We start from the raw sequence: 13585 nt of genomic DNA on the forward strand, positions 1-13585 counted from the left end.
GAGACAAGGGATCTAAGTCTGTGCCAGCTCTGAGCATTTCCATCAGCGAAAGTCTTTGGGATGAGGGAGGAAAGTAAAGCACCCAGAGGTAAACCCAGGTGCTCTCAGGGGGGAGGGGAGGGGTTCCCAAATATAAACTATTTGCAATAAAACTATGTACAAAAGAAAACTGTGGAAAGTCTTTGAGTTTATATTACATTCCATCACTGTCCATTGTTACATTAATCTTCTGATTTGTAGCACTACTACCACCAACGTGCCCCTTGGTTGAGAGGCTTCCCCTCTAGTTTCAGCCCCCCAAAGCCTGGTAGCCAAAGCACTCTCCACCACTCTTAATGCCCTCAACCACGTTCACTGGGAACCGTATGGGCAGCACAGTTGGCCTAGCGGTTAGCACAACACCTTTAATGATAATGATCGGGACCAGGGTTTGAATCCCACCCTGTCTGTAAGGAGTTTGTACTTTCTTTCCATGCCTAGGTCCCACCGTTCAAAACGAACAGGGGTTTAGGTGGCACAGACACTTGGGCCAAAAGGGCCTGTTACCATGCTGTAATCATTAAGCAGTCATAGTGAAGCCAGGCTCACCAGCATTGCAATATGTTGTTCTTCAGTTTGTTTGGGACTTGCTGTTACATCCAGAAAGAGTGCTAGAATTAACAGCAGGTCCAGCATTAATAACCAAGATGATTATTCAGTGGAAATATCTGTGGCAACCCACCATTAGGCTGTGGGTGCCATGGTTAGCCTTGGGGCCAGAGGAAATGATCTGCAAAAGGACAACACCCATTGATGTTTTGAGGTCCCATTGAGGCACAAAAGGTCAATTTTTAAACCGAGAAGATTCATTGTCAAGTAATAAAAAGTGTAACATTACATTAATTTATTTTGTCTGCTGTAAGGCAGACAGATTTGTCATCAACAGAAGTTGACAGAAGGGTCCCTTTCAGTCAGAGAAAGGGAAGCAGAAGAAGAGAGTTCCCCACCGAGTGTCCATGGATTCGCCCCAGCACTCCCACAGCCACACAGATATTGGTCTAAACTATCAGCAACCTGAGCTCCAGGCCCTAACCTCCAATATGATTAGGAACCTTGTCACATCCTGGTTCCGATACCTAGTGCCCCATCAGTCAGTTTCGAGCTAGTCTCCAACAGTTCGCAGCCTGGTGCAGGTCCCTTAACCATGGTTTCTCACCTCGAGTCATGAGCATCCCGCCACCTGCGTGGTTCCTTCAGCCACAGAACCCCTCTCTGGACCACTACTGTCTCAAGGATCATCTACTCTGCTTCTCCTTCTCAGATTGGGGAGGGGGGGGGTTTGTCTCCCCATTTTCCAGTCCTTCACATTCCTGGAATCTGGAACCCCACATGGCTACTGCGATCATAGGCACCACCATCTTGGATCCAGACCCCACAGTCACTGGATTTTTAAATTAAACTACCGTCGGCGCCTTCATACCCTGTCGGGAGCTGATGGCATTCAGACTGGGCTGTTGGATCCAGTGCTGTCTCTCCTCTCCCTGGGCCTGCAGCAACACTGCCGTTTATAGCACCTCCAACAACAGTAATTGCAATTGCCAACAGCAACTTTCATCCCATTTCTCTCCCATTTGACGAGTATGTTTCCGAACTCTCCAGTTTTAATTCCTGCTGCCTTACTCGAGGCACGTGGTACAAAAGGTAGCAAACCATTGATGGTACAGAAAGTGGTTAAAAAGTCATGTGATGACTGCACACAGGTATGAACGCACCACACACACACACACACACCAAGCTAAAGAGTGAACGTGAAATGGGAGTTTTCTGCTCCTTACCTGCATTCGTTGAAAATAATTGCTTTGCTCTTCCAGTAACCAAACTGGCAGTTTTATTCTCAGACAGAGGTTGACCCATAAAATCACAGAACTCCACGGAGCCGATGTAATGTTCGTCTTTGAATTTTCTTTCTTTGTTCTTTGCCTGATCTTTCACAAGCTCGCTTTTCTCTGCACTCTGCTGGTGTTTGCGATACTTAGCTCTTCTGTTTTTGAACCACACCTAAAGTTGGGAAGTAAGAACTTTGTTTAAAGTACTGCTTATTTAGTAAATGGTATATCATTTCCAATTATCATTTTAGGATTGTCAAGCATGTTTGCACCAACGTGGTTTGCATCTCAAAGTCTATTGGTGTCCTCGCTGATGAATTAGAAAACAATTCTATACCTTGATGAAGGGGCTCAGGCCCAAAACATGGATTCTGTATCTATATCTTTGCTACATGAGGTTCACTGTTTGACCAGCTGAGTTTCTCCAGCATCGTGTTTTTACCTCAATTCCTTTCGCAATGACTTCACCAGGTTAGCATTCGATACTTGAGCCAACACTCCATAAGATTGGACCATAAACTGCTTTTTTAAAAATATTTTAGTTTTCAGAGACTTACAAACTCCAATAAACAAAGCCATCCGTGCACATATACATATGCAAGTCCATTTTTGTTCTCTCCTCCTCCCCACCCCCCCTCCCCCCACCACCGCCTCAACAAATACAATCCAAAAACATATCTCACATGAACTGCTTTCTCATGTTAAGTCCTACAAGGCCCTCCTATCTCAAGAAATGCTGGAGGAACTCAGCAGGTCTCACAGCGTCATAAGAGGTAAAATCATACATTTTGGTGAAAAAGTCGACTCCCTTTTTTCAGCCTTATTTTAAGGGTTTTATGGTATACAAGTCAACCCCAATTTTCTGGCTCCCTGAGGTGCCCTGATGACCAGTGTACCCCAAAGCTCAAGATGCCGGAGATGAGCTGTTGACCGGAGTACACATCAACCCCCCCCCCCCATAGATCACACGGATTGATCTGCTGGGCATTGGCTGGAGGAGATTGCTATCATAGAGGGTCCATTGACACAATTCCCCTCACAACTTCAAGTTGAAAATGACAGAAATGGCCAAGAAAACCAGCAACTGCACTTTTGCAAGATAATTTGATGTGCATGAGAAGTTGGTTAGAGATCAGAAGAAAAATACCAAAAAGGCAATGTTCTTGGAGAAAAGGAATCACTCATTGGCCAGAGTTGGAAAATCACGTTGCAGGATGGGTACGTGAACAGAGACGAGATCGCTACGTGGTCACCCGAAATAAAATAAGAACATTTGCACTCCACTGGGCCAAGTCGCATCCAGAACTCATTGATGATTTTGAGGCTACAGTTTCACAAACAGGAAGAATCTGGTATTGCGCCAAAACATAAAAATTGCACAGAAACTACCAAAAGGTCTCGATCATAAAGTTGTAAGTTTTCACCAGTTTAATTATACGGAACCGGCAGAAACACCAGTTTGCATTGGCGAATATCGGAAACATGGACAAAACCCCCATGAATTTTGACATGATAGGTAGTAGTAGAGTGGAATGGAAAGGCATCAAAACTGTGCAAACCAGAAGTACAGGCCACGAAAGCACCAGGTTTATTGTGGGTTTATCGTGCACGGCCAACAAGACAACGTTAAGACCCACGGTAATCTTCAAACGCAAAATTAAACCAAAAATGAAATACCCTGCAGGTAATTTTGAACATTTTCATGATGAAGGGTGGATGGATGAAAATGGTGTAAAGTTATGGATAGACAAGGTGTTGAGCAGGCGGCCAGGCGGTTTACACAAGGAACGGAGTTTGCTGGTCTGGGATGTTTGGTAGCCACTTAACTGAGAAGACTAAAAGTAGATTAGTACTACATAGTACTTACATGGTGGTTATCCTGGGTGGTTTGAAGTCTCTATGCAACCTCTCGACGTCTGCTTGAACAAGCCATTCAAAGGCTACGTGTGCGAAGAATGGAATACATGGATGTCGAGTGCAGAAGTAGTTTACAAAAGGCGGGGCAATGCATGCTGCATCACTTGATGTGCTGTGCGACTTTGTGCTCAAGGCATGGGACAAAGTTAAAGTAGAGACCGTGATAAAATCATTTTGTAAAAAGTGTGGTATCTCTTGATGGCACGGAAGATGATTTATTGTGGAATACTGATGAGGAAACTGAAGCCGTCTCATCAGATACAGACTGGGACCCATATGATGACTGTTTAAACAGTGAGAGGATGGATGTGCTTGCCGCCATCTTTGCCTCAGACAATTATAAAGAGAGCGATTTTGAAGGGTGCTAATTGTGTTACTGTTTTCAATAAAAAAATTCAATGAAAATCTGTCGCAATCAGATTTTTCAAGGGTTGACTTGTACGCCAAATCAGCATGGATTGGATTTTGAGCTGAATTTAAGGTCTTAAGAGTATATCTGGCATACAAGTTGATCCCCATTTTTTTTGAGAGATTTTTTTGAGTTTCGTGACTCTAGTTGTACGTTGAAATATACGGTAACTGATGTTTCAGGCCTGAGCCCTCCTTCAGCACAAGGTGCTCACGGGGTTTTCCCAAAAATAAACTTTATTTACAATAAAAACTATGAACCACCTTGAAGGGCTCAGTATTGGAAGAATTTAGAATTCCATTTCCTAACACATGGATTTTCAATTGAATCCAATCAATTTTCTTGTGAAACCGTCATTTTTTTTTCTTCTGTTCTGAAATAATTAGAATTGGTGACATTGCATTGAACCTGGTTTGAATTAGATATTCAGCCTAACATTGTGAAGGGGATGAATGTTAACAGTGTAAGTTAACAGGCACAATTACAGCAGTATCTCAGATACTTGTTGGGAATCTCACATTTTTAATCTCAAACTATTAGCCTGCTGACAAACTCTTTAAAAAAAAGCATTACCAATCATTTGCAACTCTTTCCCAATTTGCAGAGGATTGTGAATGTGGCTCAGAGCATCATACAAACTCCCCCCCTGTCTGTCGACACTTCCTGCTGCTTTGGAAACATAGTAATCACACCCGGCCACACTCTCTTCACCCTCCTCCAAGTGTGAGATAATGCACCGCAGGATTCCTGCTGCTATCAGACTCCTGAATGAACCTCACGCCAGTAAAATAATGTTTCCCTTGCTCCTTTTGAATCAAGTTTTAGCTCTGAACTTATCGCTGTACCCTTGGGCTGCACTCAAAACAAACTTTCTCACTGTTTCTCGGTGCACCTGACAATAAACTTGAAATATGCTTTCTGCTGATACAAAACTAATTTCCCTTTTGCTGTGAGGGTTGGATTAAATGCTGGAATATTAGACTTTCCACCCTCCCCATTGCTACAAGACTGTCAGCCATGTGTCACTTTACCTACCTATTTCTGAGGAATGGTAGGGTCAGGCGCGTGACCATTTTAAACATTTTTTTAAAAACTTGTAGGACTATAATCTCTGATCTGACCTGGATTCTTGCCTCTGGGAGGTTGACATACATTGCCAGCCTCTCCCTCATTGCCAGGTCAGGGTAGCGAGTTTTCTGAAATGTTCTCTCCAGTGCTGCCACCTGCTGGGGGCTGAAGGCAGTCCTACTCCGTCTCTCTTTCTGAAGACCGCTCCCATACCTTGCTTCTAGGATTATTTCTTCAAAACAATAATGAATCATTAATGATACTCAACAATCCCTCGACACATAAAAACAATGCACAGCTGTGGCAATTTTTAAAAATAGATTTTTGTGGTATGGATGGCTTGTTAACTTTCCCTTGTTGATCCATGGGGCCAATATTTATATCCCTTCCAATGTAGATACACTAGCTTAATTTCAAAAAGGCATCAAAAGTGGGAGGCTTATTGTAAATATTTGGTAGGTGCAGATCTGACCAGATAAGGGAAACAGATAATATTCATTGAACACTTGAGTTTCTGCAATGATATGGCAATTTTATTGGCCAAAAGTAAAATACAACGAAATTCAAGTAATAGAGAAACTGTGTTAATATGGGGCCAGTCAACAAGTTCCAGATAGTTAATGCAAGTCTCAAAGTTCAAAATTGCATGAGTCTGTTAAATTTTCAGGCAACAGTAATATTGAATGAACTCAGACTCTAGGTGGGGACCTTTGGTTGTCACAAATTGATTGTGTACTTGTTCACTGTGGAAACTTTAAGCAGATATTTTTTTTGATCATAAAAAAAAAACTCCAATGAATCCAGCTCATTTAACCTAAAACACAAGGGAGTGTAAAATCACAACCACTTGAAAGAAAATGTCCAATTTTAATGAATCAATGAAATGGAATTGGTGTACAAGGGAAGATGCTGTGGTTATGTTGGTGGACCAGTAATGCTGGCATTCAAATGAAGGCTGGAAATGTACCTTTGGGTTATTTCCATGTTTTAATTTGGTCAGTTTTGAACTTTAAAGCTAGATAAACCTCAGAGTGTAACAATGAGGCAGTAGACACAATTTGTGCTGTTGTTACCTTCCCATTTGCTTGGTGCCTGAACACTCACCGGCTAAGTGCTCGGCCACGGTGAGGTGTTGGATTAGTGGCTGCTGTCCTGACTCAGCTTGCTGGAACTGGTTACCAATCCGAAGGTGAGGACAAAATCTTGCAGCCAGAGAGTTCCAACTCTGCAGGCAGCGAGAGTCCCCACTGTCATAATACACCGTGTTCATCTCCTTGGGAAAGATTTGCTATATGGAGAGATCGGAACTTGTTCTTTATATTCTTCAAATTGATAATATCTAAAAGAGAAAAAGAATGAGATTTTTGCTGAACATATGACATCAAAATATACAAGTGAGTGTATATATAAGTGAGTAATTTGGAGTAAAACACAAAAGTCTGCAGATTAATTTAAAAACACGGTGCTGGAGAAACTCAGCAGGTCAAACAGTGTTATTTATGTCTTCTTCTTTGGCTTGGCTTCGCGGACGAAGATTTATGGAGGGGGCAAAGGTAAAAATACAGAACAAACGTTAGTAATTTGAGTGAGTAATTTGGCATTTTTCCACTGCCTCCTCAAACAGTTGGATAGAAAGCTGTGTTAAGTCTTACTCTGTTAGAGTGCGTGGAAAACGTTTGTGCAATTCATTCATAGAATTCAAGTCTAAACCGGTTAATGGATCATTAATGAGTGGCAGGGGTTTGAGTCAGAGGTCCACACTTGACTCCCGATGCTTGACTGCAGAATCAGAGCCCATCGAAGGAGAGCTACACTACTGAAGACGTTGTCCTAAAAATTAACCATTAAACTGAGGCACTGTCTTTCTGATGGAATGAGGTAAATAATCTCTCAGCAGTAATTGAAGAGGAGGAGTGACCTCACAACTTTAACAGTATTTATTCCCGATCAATATCATTGGAAAGAAAGCTCACCATGAACGCACATGAAGGGAACTTGCTTTCTACAACTTGTTTGCAGACTCTGCCTGCAGCACGGCAGGCCTGCACACACAATAGTGAAAGAGTGAGTGGTGAACGGTGTTCTATAACTAGAACCTCATTCTTCTCGATTATTAATGAACTCACATTCTCATTGAAGGTGGGAGGGGAAATAACCGAAGAAACTCTGAGGGGCGGCTTTTGCTACACAGAGAGTGATGATAATGTAGAACAGCAGCCAGAGGTGGTGATGGAGGTTCCAGGATATAAAAGAAAGATTTCGACCAGTGTGACCAATGGAAAAGATTTAGGAAATGGGTCAAGAGAGAATGTGTGTGTGAGTGTTGACTGTGTGTGTGTGTGTGTGTGTGCGTGTGTATGCACGCACGCACGAGAGCAAAATTGGAGGAGAGAAATTTTTGAAGACATATAGCACGGTCACAGGGCATTTCAGCCCACGTCCATGCTGCCCAATTTACACCCAATTAACCCACACCCCCAGTACGATTTGAAGGGTGGGAGGAAACGGGAGACCCCAGGGGAAACCCATGCAGTCACGGGGTGAATGTACCAACTCCCTATCGACAGCATGGGATTCAAAACCCGGACCCCATTGCTGGCGCTGTGAAGGTGTTGCACTTACCACTGCGCCAACCGAGCTGGGGGAGGAGGGGGGGGAAACAGAGAGGGTGAGGGAAAGGGGGGGGAAAACAGAGAGGGGGAAGGAAAGGGGGGAACAGAGAGGGGGAGGGAAAGGGGGGAACAGAGAGGGGGAGGGAAAGGGGGGAACAGAGAGGGGGAGGGAAAGGGGGGAACAGAGAGGGGGAGGGAAAGGGGGAACAAAGAAGGGGAGGGAAAGGGGGGAACAGAGAGGGGGAGGGAAAGGGGGGAACAGAGAGGGGGAGGGAAAGGGGGGAACAGAGAGGGGGAGGGAAAGGAAGGGTAAGAGAAGGGGGGAGGGAAAGGGGGGAACAGAGAGGGGGAGGGAAAAGGGGAACAGAGAGGGGGAGGGAAAGGGGGGAATGGGGAGGGAAAGGGGGAACAAAGAGGGGGAGGGAAAAGGGGGAACAGAGAGGGGGAGGGAAAGGGGGGAACAGAGAGGGGGAGGGAAAGGGGGGAACAGAGAGGGGGAGGGAAAGGGGGGAACAGAGAGGGGGAGGGAAAGGGGGGAACGGGGAGGGGGAGGGAAAGGGGGGAACGGGGAGGGAAAGGGGGAACAGAGAGGGGGAGGGAAAGGGGGGAACAGAGAGGGGGAGGGAAAGGGGGGAACAAAGAGGGGGAGGGAAAGGGGGGAACAGAGAGGGGGAGGGAAAGGGGGGAACAGAGAGGGGGAGGGAAAGGGGGGAACAGAGAGGGGGAGGGAAAGGGGGAACAGAGAGGGGGAGGGAAAGGGGGGAACAGAGAGGGGGAGGGAAAGGAAGGGGGAAGAGAAGGGGGGGAGGGAAAGGGGGGAACAGAGGGGGAAGGGAAAGGGGGGAACAGAGGGGGAAGGGAAAGGGGGAATAGAGAGGGGGAGGGAAAGGGGGGAACAGAGAGGGGGAGGGAAAGGGGGGAACAGAGAGGGGGAGGGAAAGGGGGGAACAGAGAAGGGGAGGGAAAGGGGGGAAGGGAGGCAAGTGGGTGCAAAGAGAGAGAAATTGGTTAATTTGTGACATTCACAAATTCAGGGGTTTTTTTTCCCGCCCACGGTCCTCGTTTCCAATTTATCGCATCCTCTTTCCATTCAATATTAAATCGCGATGACTGGGACTGAGCACCTGCCTAAATGGCCCCTCACAAACTCGCTCATGATGAGAGATCACTTTGAAATAGAGTTTGTCTGTCTAAATAGGATTCGATGGCAGGTCTAATCACTTCTGGGGGCGGTGGGGGGATATAGAATTGCAATGAAATTGTCCAGGTGGTTGGGATTCTTGTCGCTGTTTGCACCAACAGTCCTGGACCAGCCCGTGGGTGGGTTTGAGCCCAGGCCACTTTGTTTTAACAGATGCAGCGAAGATGCCCAGGTTTTCGAAGATCTGTTCCAACCTGTTGGGGAAGGTTTGCTGAGAGCTGCAGGGAGAAGGGAAAGGGTCACTGTTCCTAACAAGCATCGCCCACCTCGGGCTTCAGCCCAGTGCCAACTCCCCACCGACTAGTTACCCCCTCGCCCCCCGTGTCCGCCTGATCGAACGCCCTTTCAACGCGCACATATTGGATTTGCTCAGGTGGCGACCAACTTCCCTGCAAGAAATTTCACTCACGGTTTCTCGGGATCCTTCCCTGGAACCTGCCAGCGAGCCCCGCTCTCCCTCCAGGAGCTCCCTGCATAAGGGGGCTATTTATACTGGGGCATCTCTGCGTCTGATCGGCGCTGGCAGCCCCGCGGGGGCTGGGGACGGGCGCTAGTTCGAGCCAATGGATTTTGCGGAGATTGGCAATGAATAGAATCCACCTCTTTCTTTCTTCCCCCCCCCCCCCCCCCAACCCCGCTCAAAAGCGAACGGATTACAAAGTCGCCTTTGAAAGGTTCCCTGGCGGTCCTGAAACGGGAATGCGGGGGTGGGGGGCAACAATGTTGATCTCAAGCTCTCAACACGTTGCTCTCATGTCGGGCAGTGCGCGGTGGTGGGGAAACCGTACCATTCCTCACCCCCCACCCTCCACCAGCCCGGTCTCCTTTCGCAGACATGATACCTCTCCCCTTGTTGGTCTGGATTCCCCACCCCGGCCAGCATTGCCTGAATTCTAGCTTCTGGCTCAGGCCCGAAACATTGGCAATATATCTTTGTTTTTTATGGATACTGAAAGACTGGGGCAGTTCCTACTGCATTCTAAAGTTTTGCCCATAAATCGTTCTAATGCCTTCATTAAAAACCCCTTTAACCACACTTAAGTTCTTTAGGGTGCCTTGGGATTTGCGTTAAAATCTTCTAAAGCACTTCAACTACGCTTGGTCTTGAAAATTCCAGCCCAAACCATCAACCCTTCTTTTTCTCCCACCCTTCGCTGAGTTACTCCAGCTTATTGGGAATTTGTTTATTGCCCCAGATTCCAGCAACTGCAATCTCCTGGCAGAAAGTGCTTCTTGGGCAGCAGAACTTGCTTCTCAGGAGATTATGGGTTCTGAAGCAGCCAAGCGAGGCCACTGTGGGAAGCTCCAGGCTTGGGACTGGCCAAGAAAATGGGGCAGTTCCTTTTCCTACCATAACCAGGACTCCTGTGTTCTCAATCCGACCAGAGTGGCAATGCACCAAAGTTTTTCACTAGTTAGGGTGCTTTAAAGAGGCTTTAAATGAGTCCCGATATCCACCTGGTCATCTTTGCCATGGCAAAGTTTCTGATAGAATGTGTCCAGGGTGGCTGTGGAGGCCAGGACGTTGGGATTGATAGGTTTTTTGAACAGTCAAGGTGTCAAAAGTTATGGGAAGAAGGCAAGGGAGTAGCAGAGCAGACATGATGGGCCAAATGCTCCTACTTATGAGTTCAATGTTCGCCATGTTTTGATCATTGAAATTATCTGGTAGGATGTAGCAGGCTGCATGTGACTGATGGCTCAATTACACCGTTAACCTAGAAAGACACAAAGGAAAACTATTGCTCTCACGTCACCAAGATCAAGGAGATTATTGTTGATGTTTGGAAGGAGAGGCCAAGAGACCATGCACCTGTCGGAATTGATGAGATGGAGAAGTTTAGAATTTTGAGTTGCTGGGAGTCCATATATCATAAGACCTCTCCTGGAGCCAGTACATCATTATCAAGATTATTCCTTCCAGTGAATCAGCGAATTTTGGACGGATGGCATTTTCCAGTGATGGTAGTGAATAGTTCTGATTGCAGAAGCCACTAGGAAGATAGATACCGTTGCAAGCCAGTAAACCATGATGTAACCATGATGTCTCAATCTCCAAAAATAGAATATCAGATTATTATTTAAATGGCAAGCAATTACAGCAGGCTGCCATGAAGGAGGACTTAGCAGTGCTTGTGCATCAATTGCAAAAGGCTGGTTTGCAGGTGCACAGCCAATCAAGGAGGCAAATGAAACCTTGGCCTTCATTGGTTGAGGGATTGAATTTAGAAACAGGGAGGTTATGCTGCAACTCTACAAGGTATTGGTGAGGCCACATCTGGAGTATTGGGTACAGTCTGGTCTCCTTACTTGAGGAAGGATATACTGGCTTTGGAGATGGTACAATGCAGGTTCACTATGTTGATTCCAGAGATGAAGGGGTTAATTATGAGGAGAGTTGAGTCGTCTGGGACTGTGCCCACTGGAATTTAGAAGAGTGAGAGGGAATCTTGTAGAAACGTATAAAATTATGAAAGGCATAGATGCTTCCATTAAAGTTGGGGGGGGGGGGGGTGGGGTGGAGAGGAGATAAAACTAGGGGACAGAGCTGCAAGATTTAGGACAGAAATGAGGAGGAATTGCTTTTCCCAGAGGGTGGTGAATCTATGGAATTCACTGCCCATTGAAACAGTGGAAATTACCTCAGTAAATATATTTATTTTAAATATATACCATTCCAACTCCATCTTCAAATTTACCAACAGTATCACAGTAGTAGACCAGGTATCAAATGAAAGTCTAGTGGCATGGTCCCAGGACAACTTTCTGCCAATGTCAATAAGAAAATGATCGTTGACTCAGGAGAGGGGATGGAGTCCATATCTCTGTCTGCATTAATGGTGGTGAAGTGGAAAGAGTAGATAGGTTCAGGATCTTAGGAATAAATATCTCCAATGACAGGACCTGGGACAAGCATGGTCAAGGGAACACAGTCTTTCTCAAAGACTAAGGAAATTCAGCAGGTCTCCTTTGTCCCTCAACAACTTCTACAGCAGTGGTTCTCAGCCTTTTTCTTTCCACTCTAATACCACTTTTAAGTATTCCCTATGCCACAGGTGCTCTGTGATTAGTAAGGGATTGCTTAAGATGGTATGTGGGTGAAAAGAAAAAGTTTGAAAACCACTGTTTTAATCGTACTTAATTGACTCGTTATGTGCACGGTTTCATAACTCCAAAGGAAATGGGCCAATGACAATTTTTCTCAAGCAAACTATTTCAGTAATAATGGGTCTAGAGCAGTTATTCTCAGCCTCCCCTTCCCACTCATAGACCACCTTAAGCCATTCCTTACTAATCACAGAGCTCCGATGGCCTAGGGATTACTTAAAGTGGGATGTGAGTGAGAAGAAAAAGGTTGAGAACCATTGTTTTACAGATTCACCATTAAAAGCATACTCATGTTCAGAAAAGGCTGCAGAAGGTAATAAATGCAGCTGAGATTAGACCACAAACTTCCCTCCTCTCCACAGTCTCCATCTCCCACTGCCTAGGAAAGGCAGCCAACATATACAGAGGCTCCATCACACCCCAGACACACTTTCTTCTCCCTCATCCTATTGTGGAGACGTTTCAAGTGTGTGAAAACACGCACCAACAGTCTTAAAGACAGACTGTTTCACCCCTGCAGCCATCAGGTTTGTGAATGAACCCCATTACATGCTGCCTTTACTTGTTTCTAATTGAGCTTTCTTCTCATTGTTATCCTATAACACTGGATAACAAATTTTAGCAAAAGTTTTGCTTCCTGAAAAAAAATTTTGCAATTATGATAACTTTAAGTTGAACACAAAGATTATTTCAGATTTTATCCATCATGTAGGAAGTTGGAGAAACATTAAATTAACTTGTTTGCAATTTAGCATGTTTAATCACATAATGATCCTGACACATTGCATTAGTTCAACTGACCTAAAAATTGTTTTGCTGTTGATTTTCATTTGTACTCAGCATCTGATGCCTCTCGTGTCAGTTCCCAACATTAGTCAGCCAGCACTGATAGATTCCAGTTGCCCTGATACCGCTTTTCCATGGTCACAATGTCCTGGTAAACCATGTTCGTCACCGACTGCACCAAGATCAGCGGGGAAGACGTCCAAGTTCAAATGCAGAAAATGAATTTTCAGTGACATGTTGCGCTTCATGGTTTTGTATCCTTGAAATAGAAAATGACAGGAAATCACAAAAATAGGTAACATCTGGGAAAAAAAAACTGTACATGATAAGAACATTTTAAGGCGATTTTCATGATCATCAGCCCAAAATGCAAAATATACACCCCAAATTGTTCAGGAAACAAAATCTTCTTTGTCCACAAATCGTGCTCTTCATATGGTTGTATGAATGTTAGAGGTATTTTGCAAGTATGCTCTCGGAAGATTTCCACACTGTTCTAGGTATTTTGTGACAAATTTAAAACCTAGTCTATTATTTCTCTGGCCCAATACTTGCATTCATTTTTTAAACATTTTAAAATAACATCTTTGGAGGACCTCAAATGGGTTTATTTCTCAAA

The 13585-nt window shown here is 45.0% G+C and overlaps 1 protein-coding gene across 1 annotated transcript; it reads right to left on the reverse strand.

Moving 5' to 3' along the window:
• Positions 1-289: 289 nt before the first annotated feature.
• Positions 290-13209, reverse strand: LOC138756854 (uncharacterized). Its single transcript, XM_069923246.1, has 8 exons — positions 12982-13209; positions 6364-6598; positions 5313-5491; positions 1815-2037; positions 1443-1537; positions 722-769; positions 589-629; positions 290-476 (listed from the first exon to the last, which is right to left on the reverse strand). The coding sequence occupies exons 2-8, from the start codon at positions 6527-6529 to the stop codon at positions 290-292; spliced, it is 939 nt and encodes a 312-aa protein (XP_069779347.1). The 5' UTR covers positions 6530-6598; positions 12982-13209.
• Positions 13210-13585: the final 376 nt, after the last annotated feature.

This window comes from Narcine bancroftii, chromosome 3, assembly GCF_036971445.1.
Source record: "Narcine bancroftii isolate sNarBan1 chromosome 3, sNarBan1.hap1, whole genome shotgun sequence".
NCBI lineage: Eukaryota > Metazoa > Chordata > Chondrichthyes > Torpediniformes > Narcinidae > Narcine > Narcine bancroftii.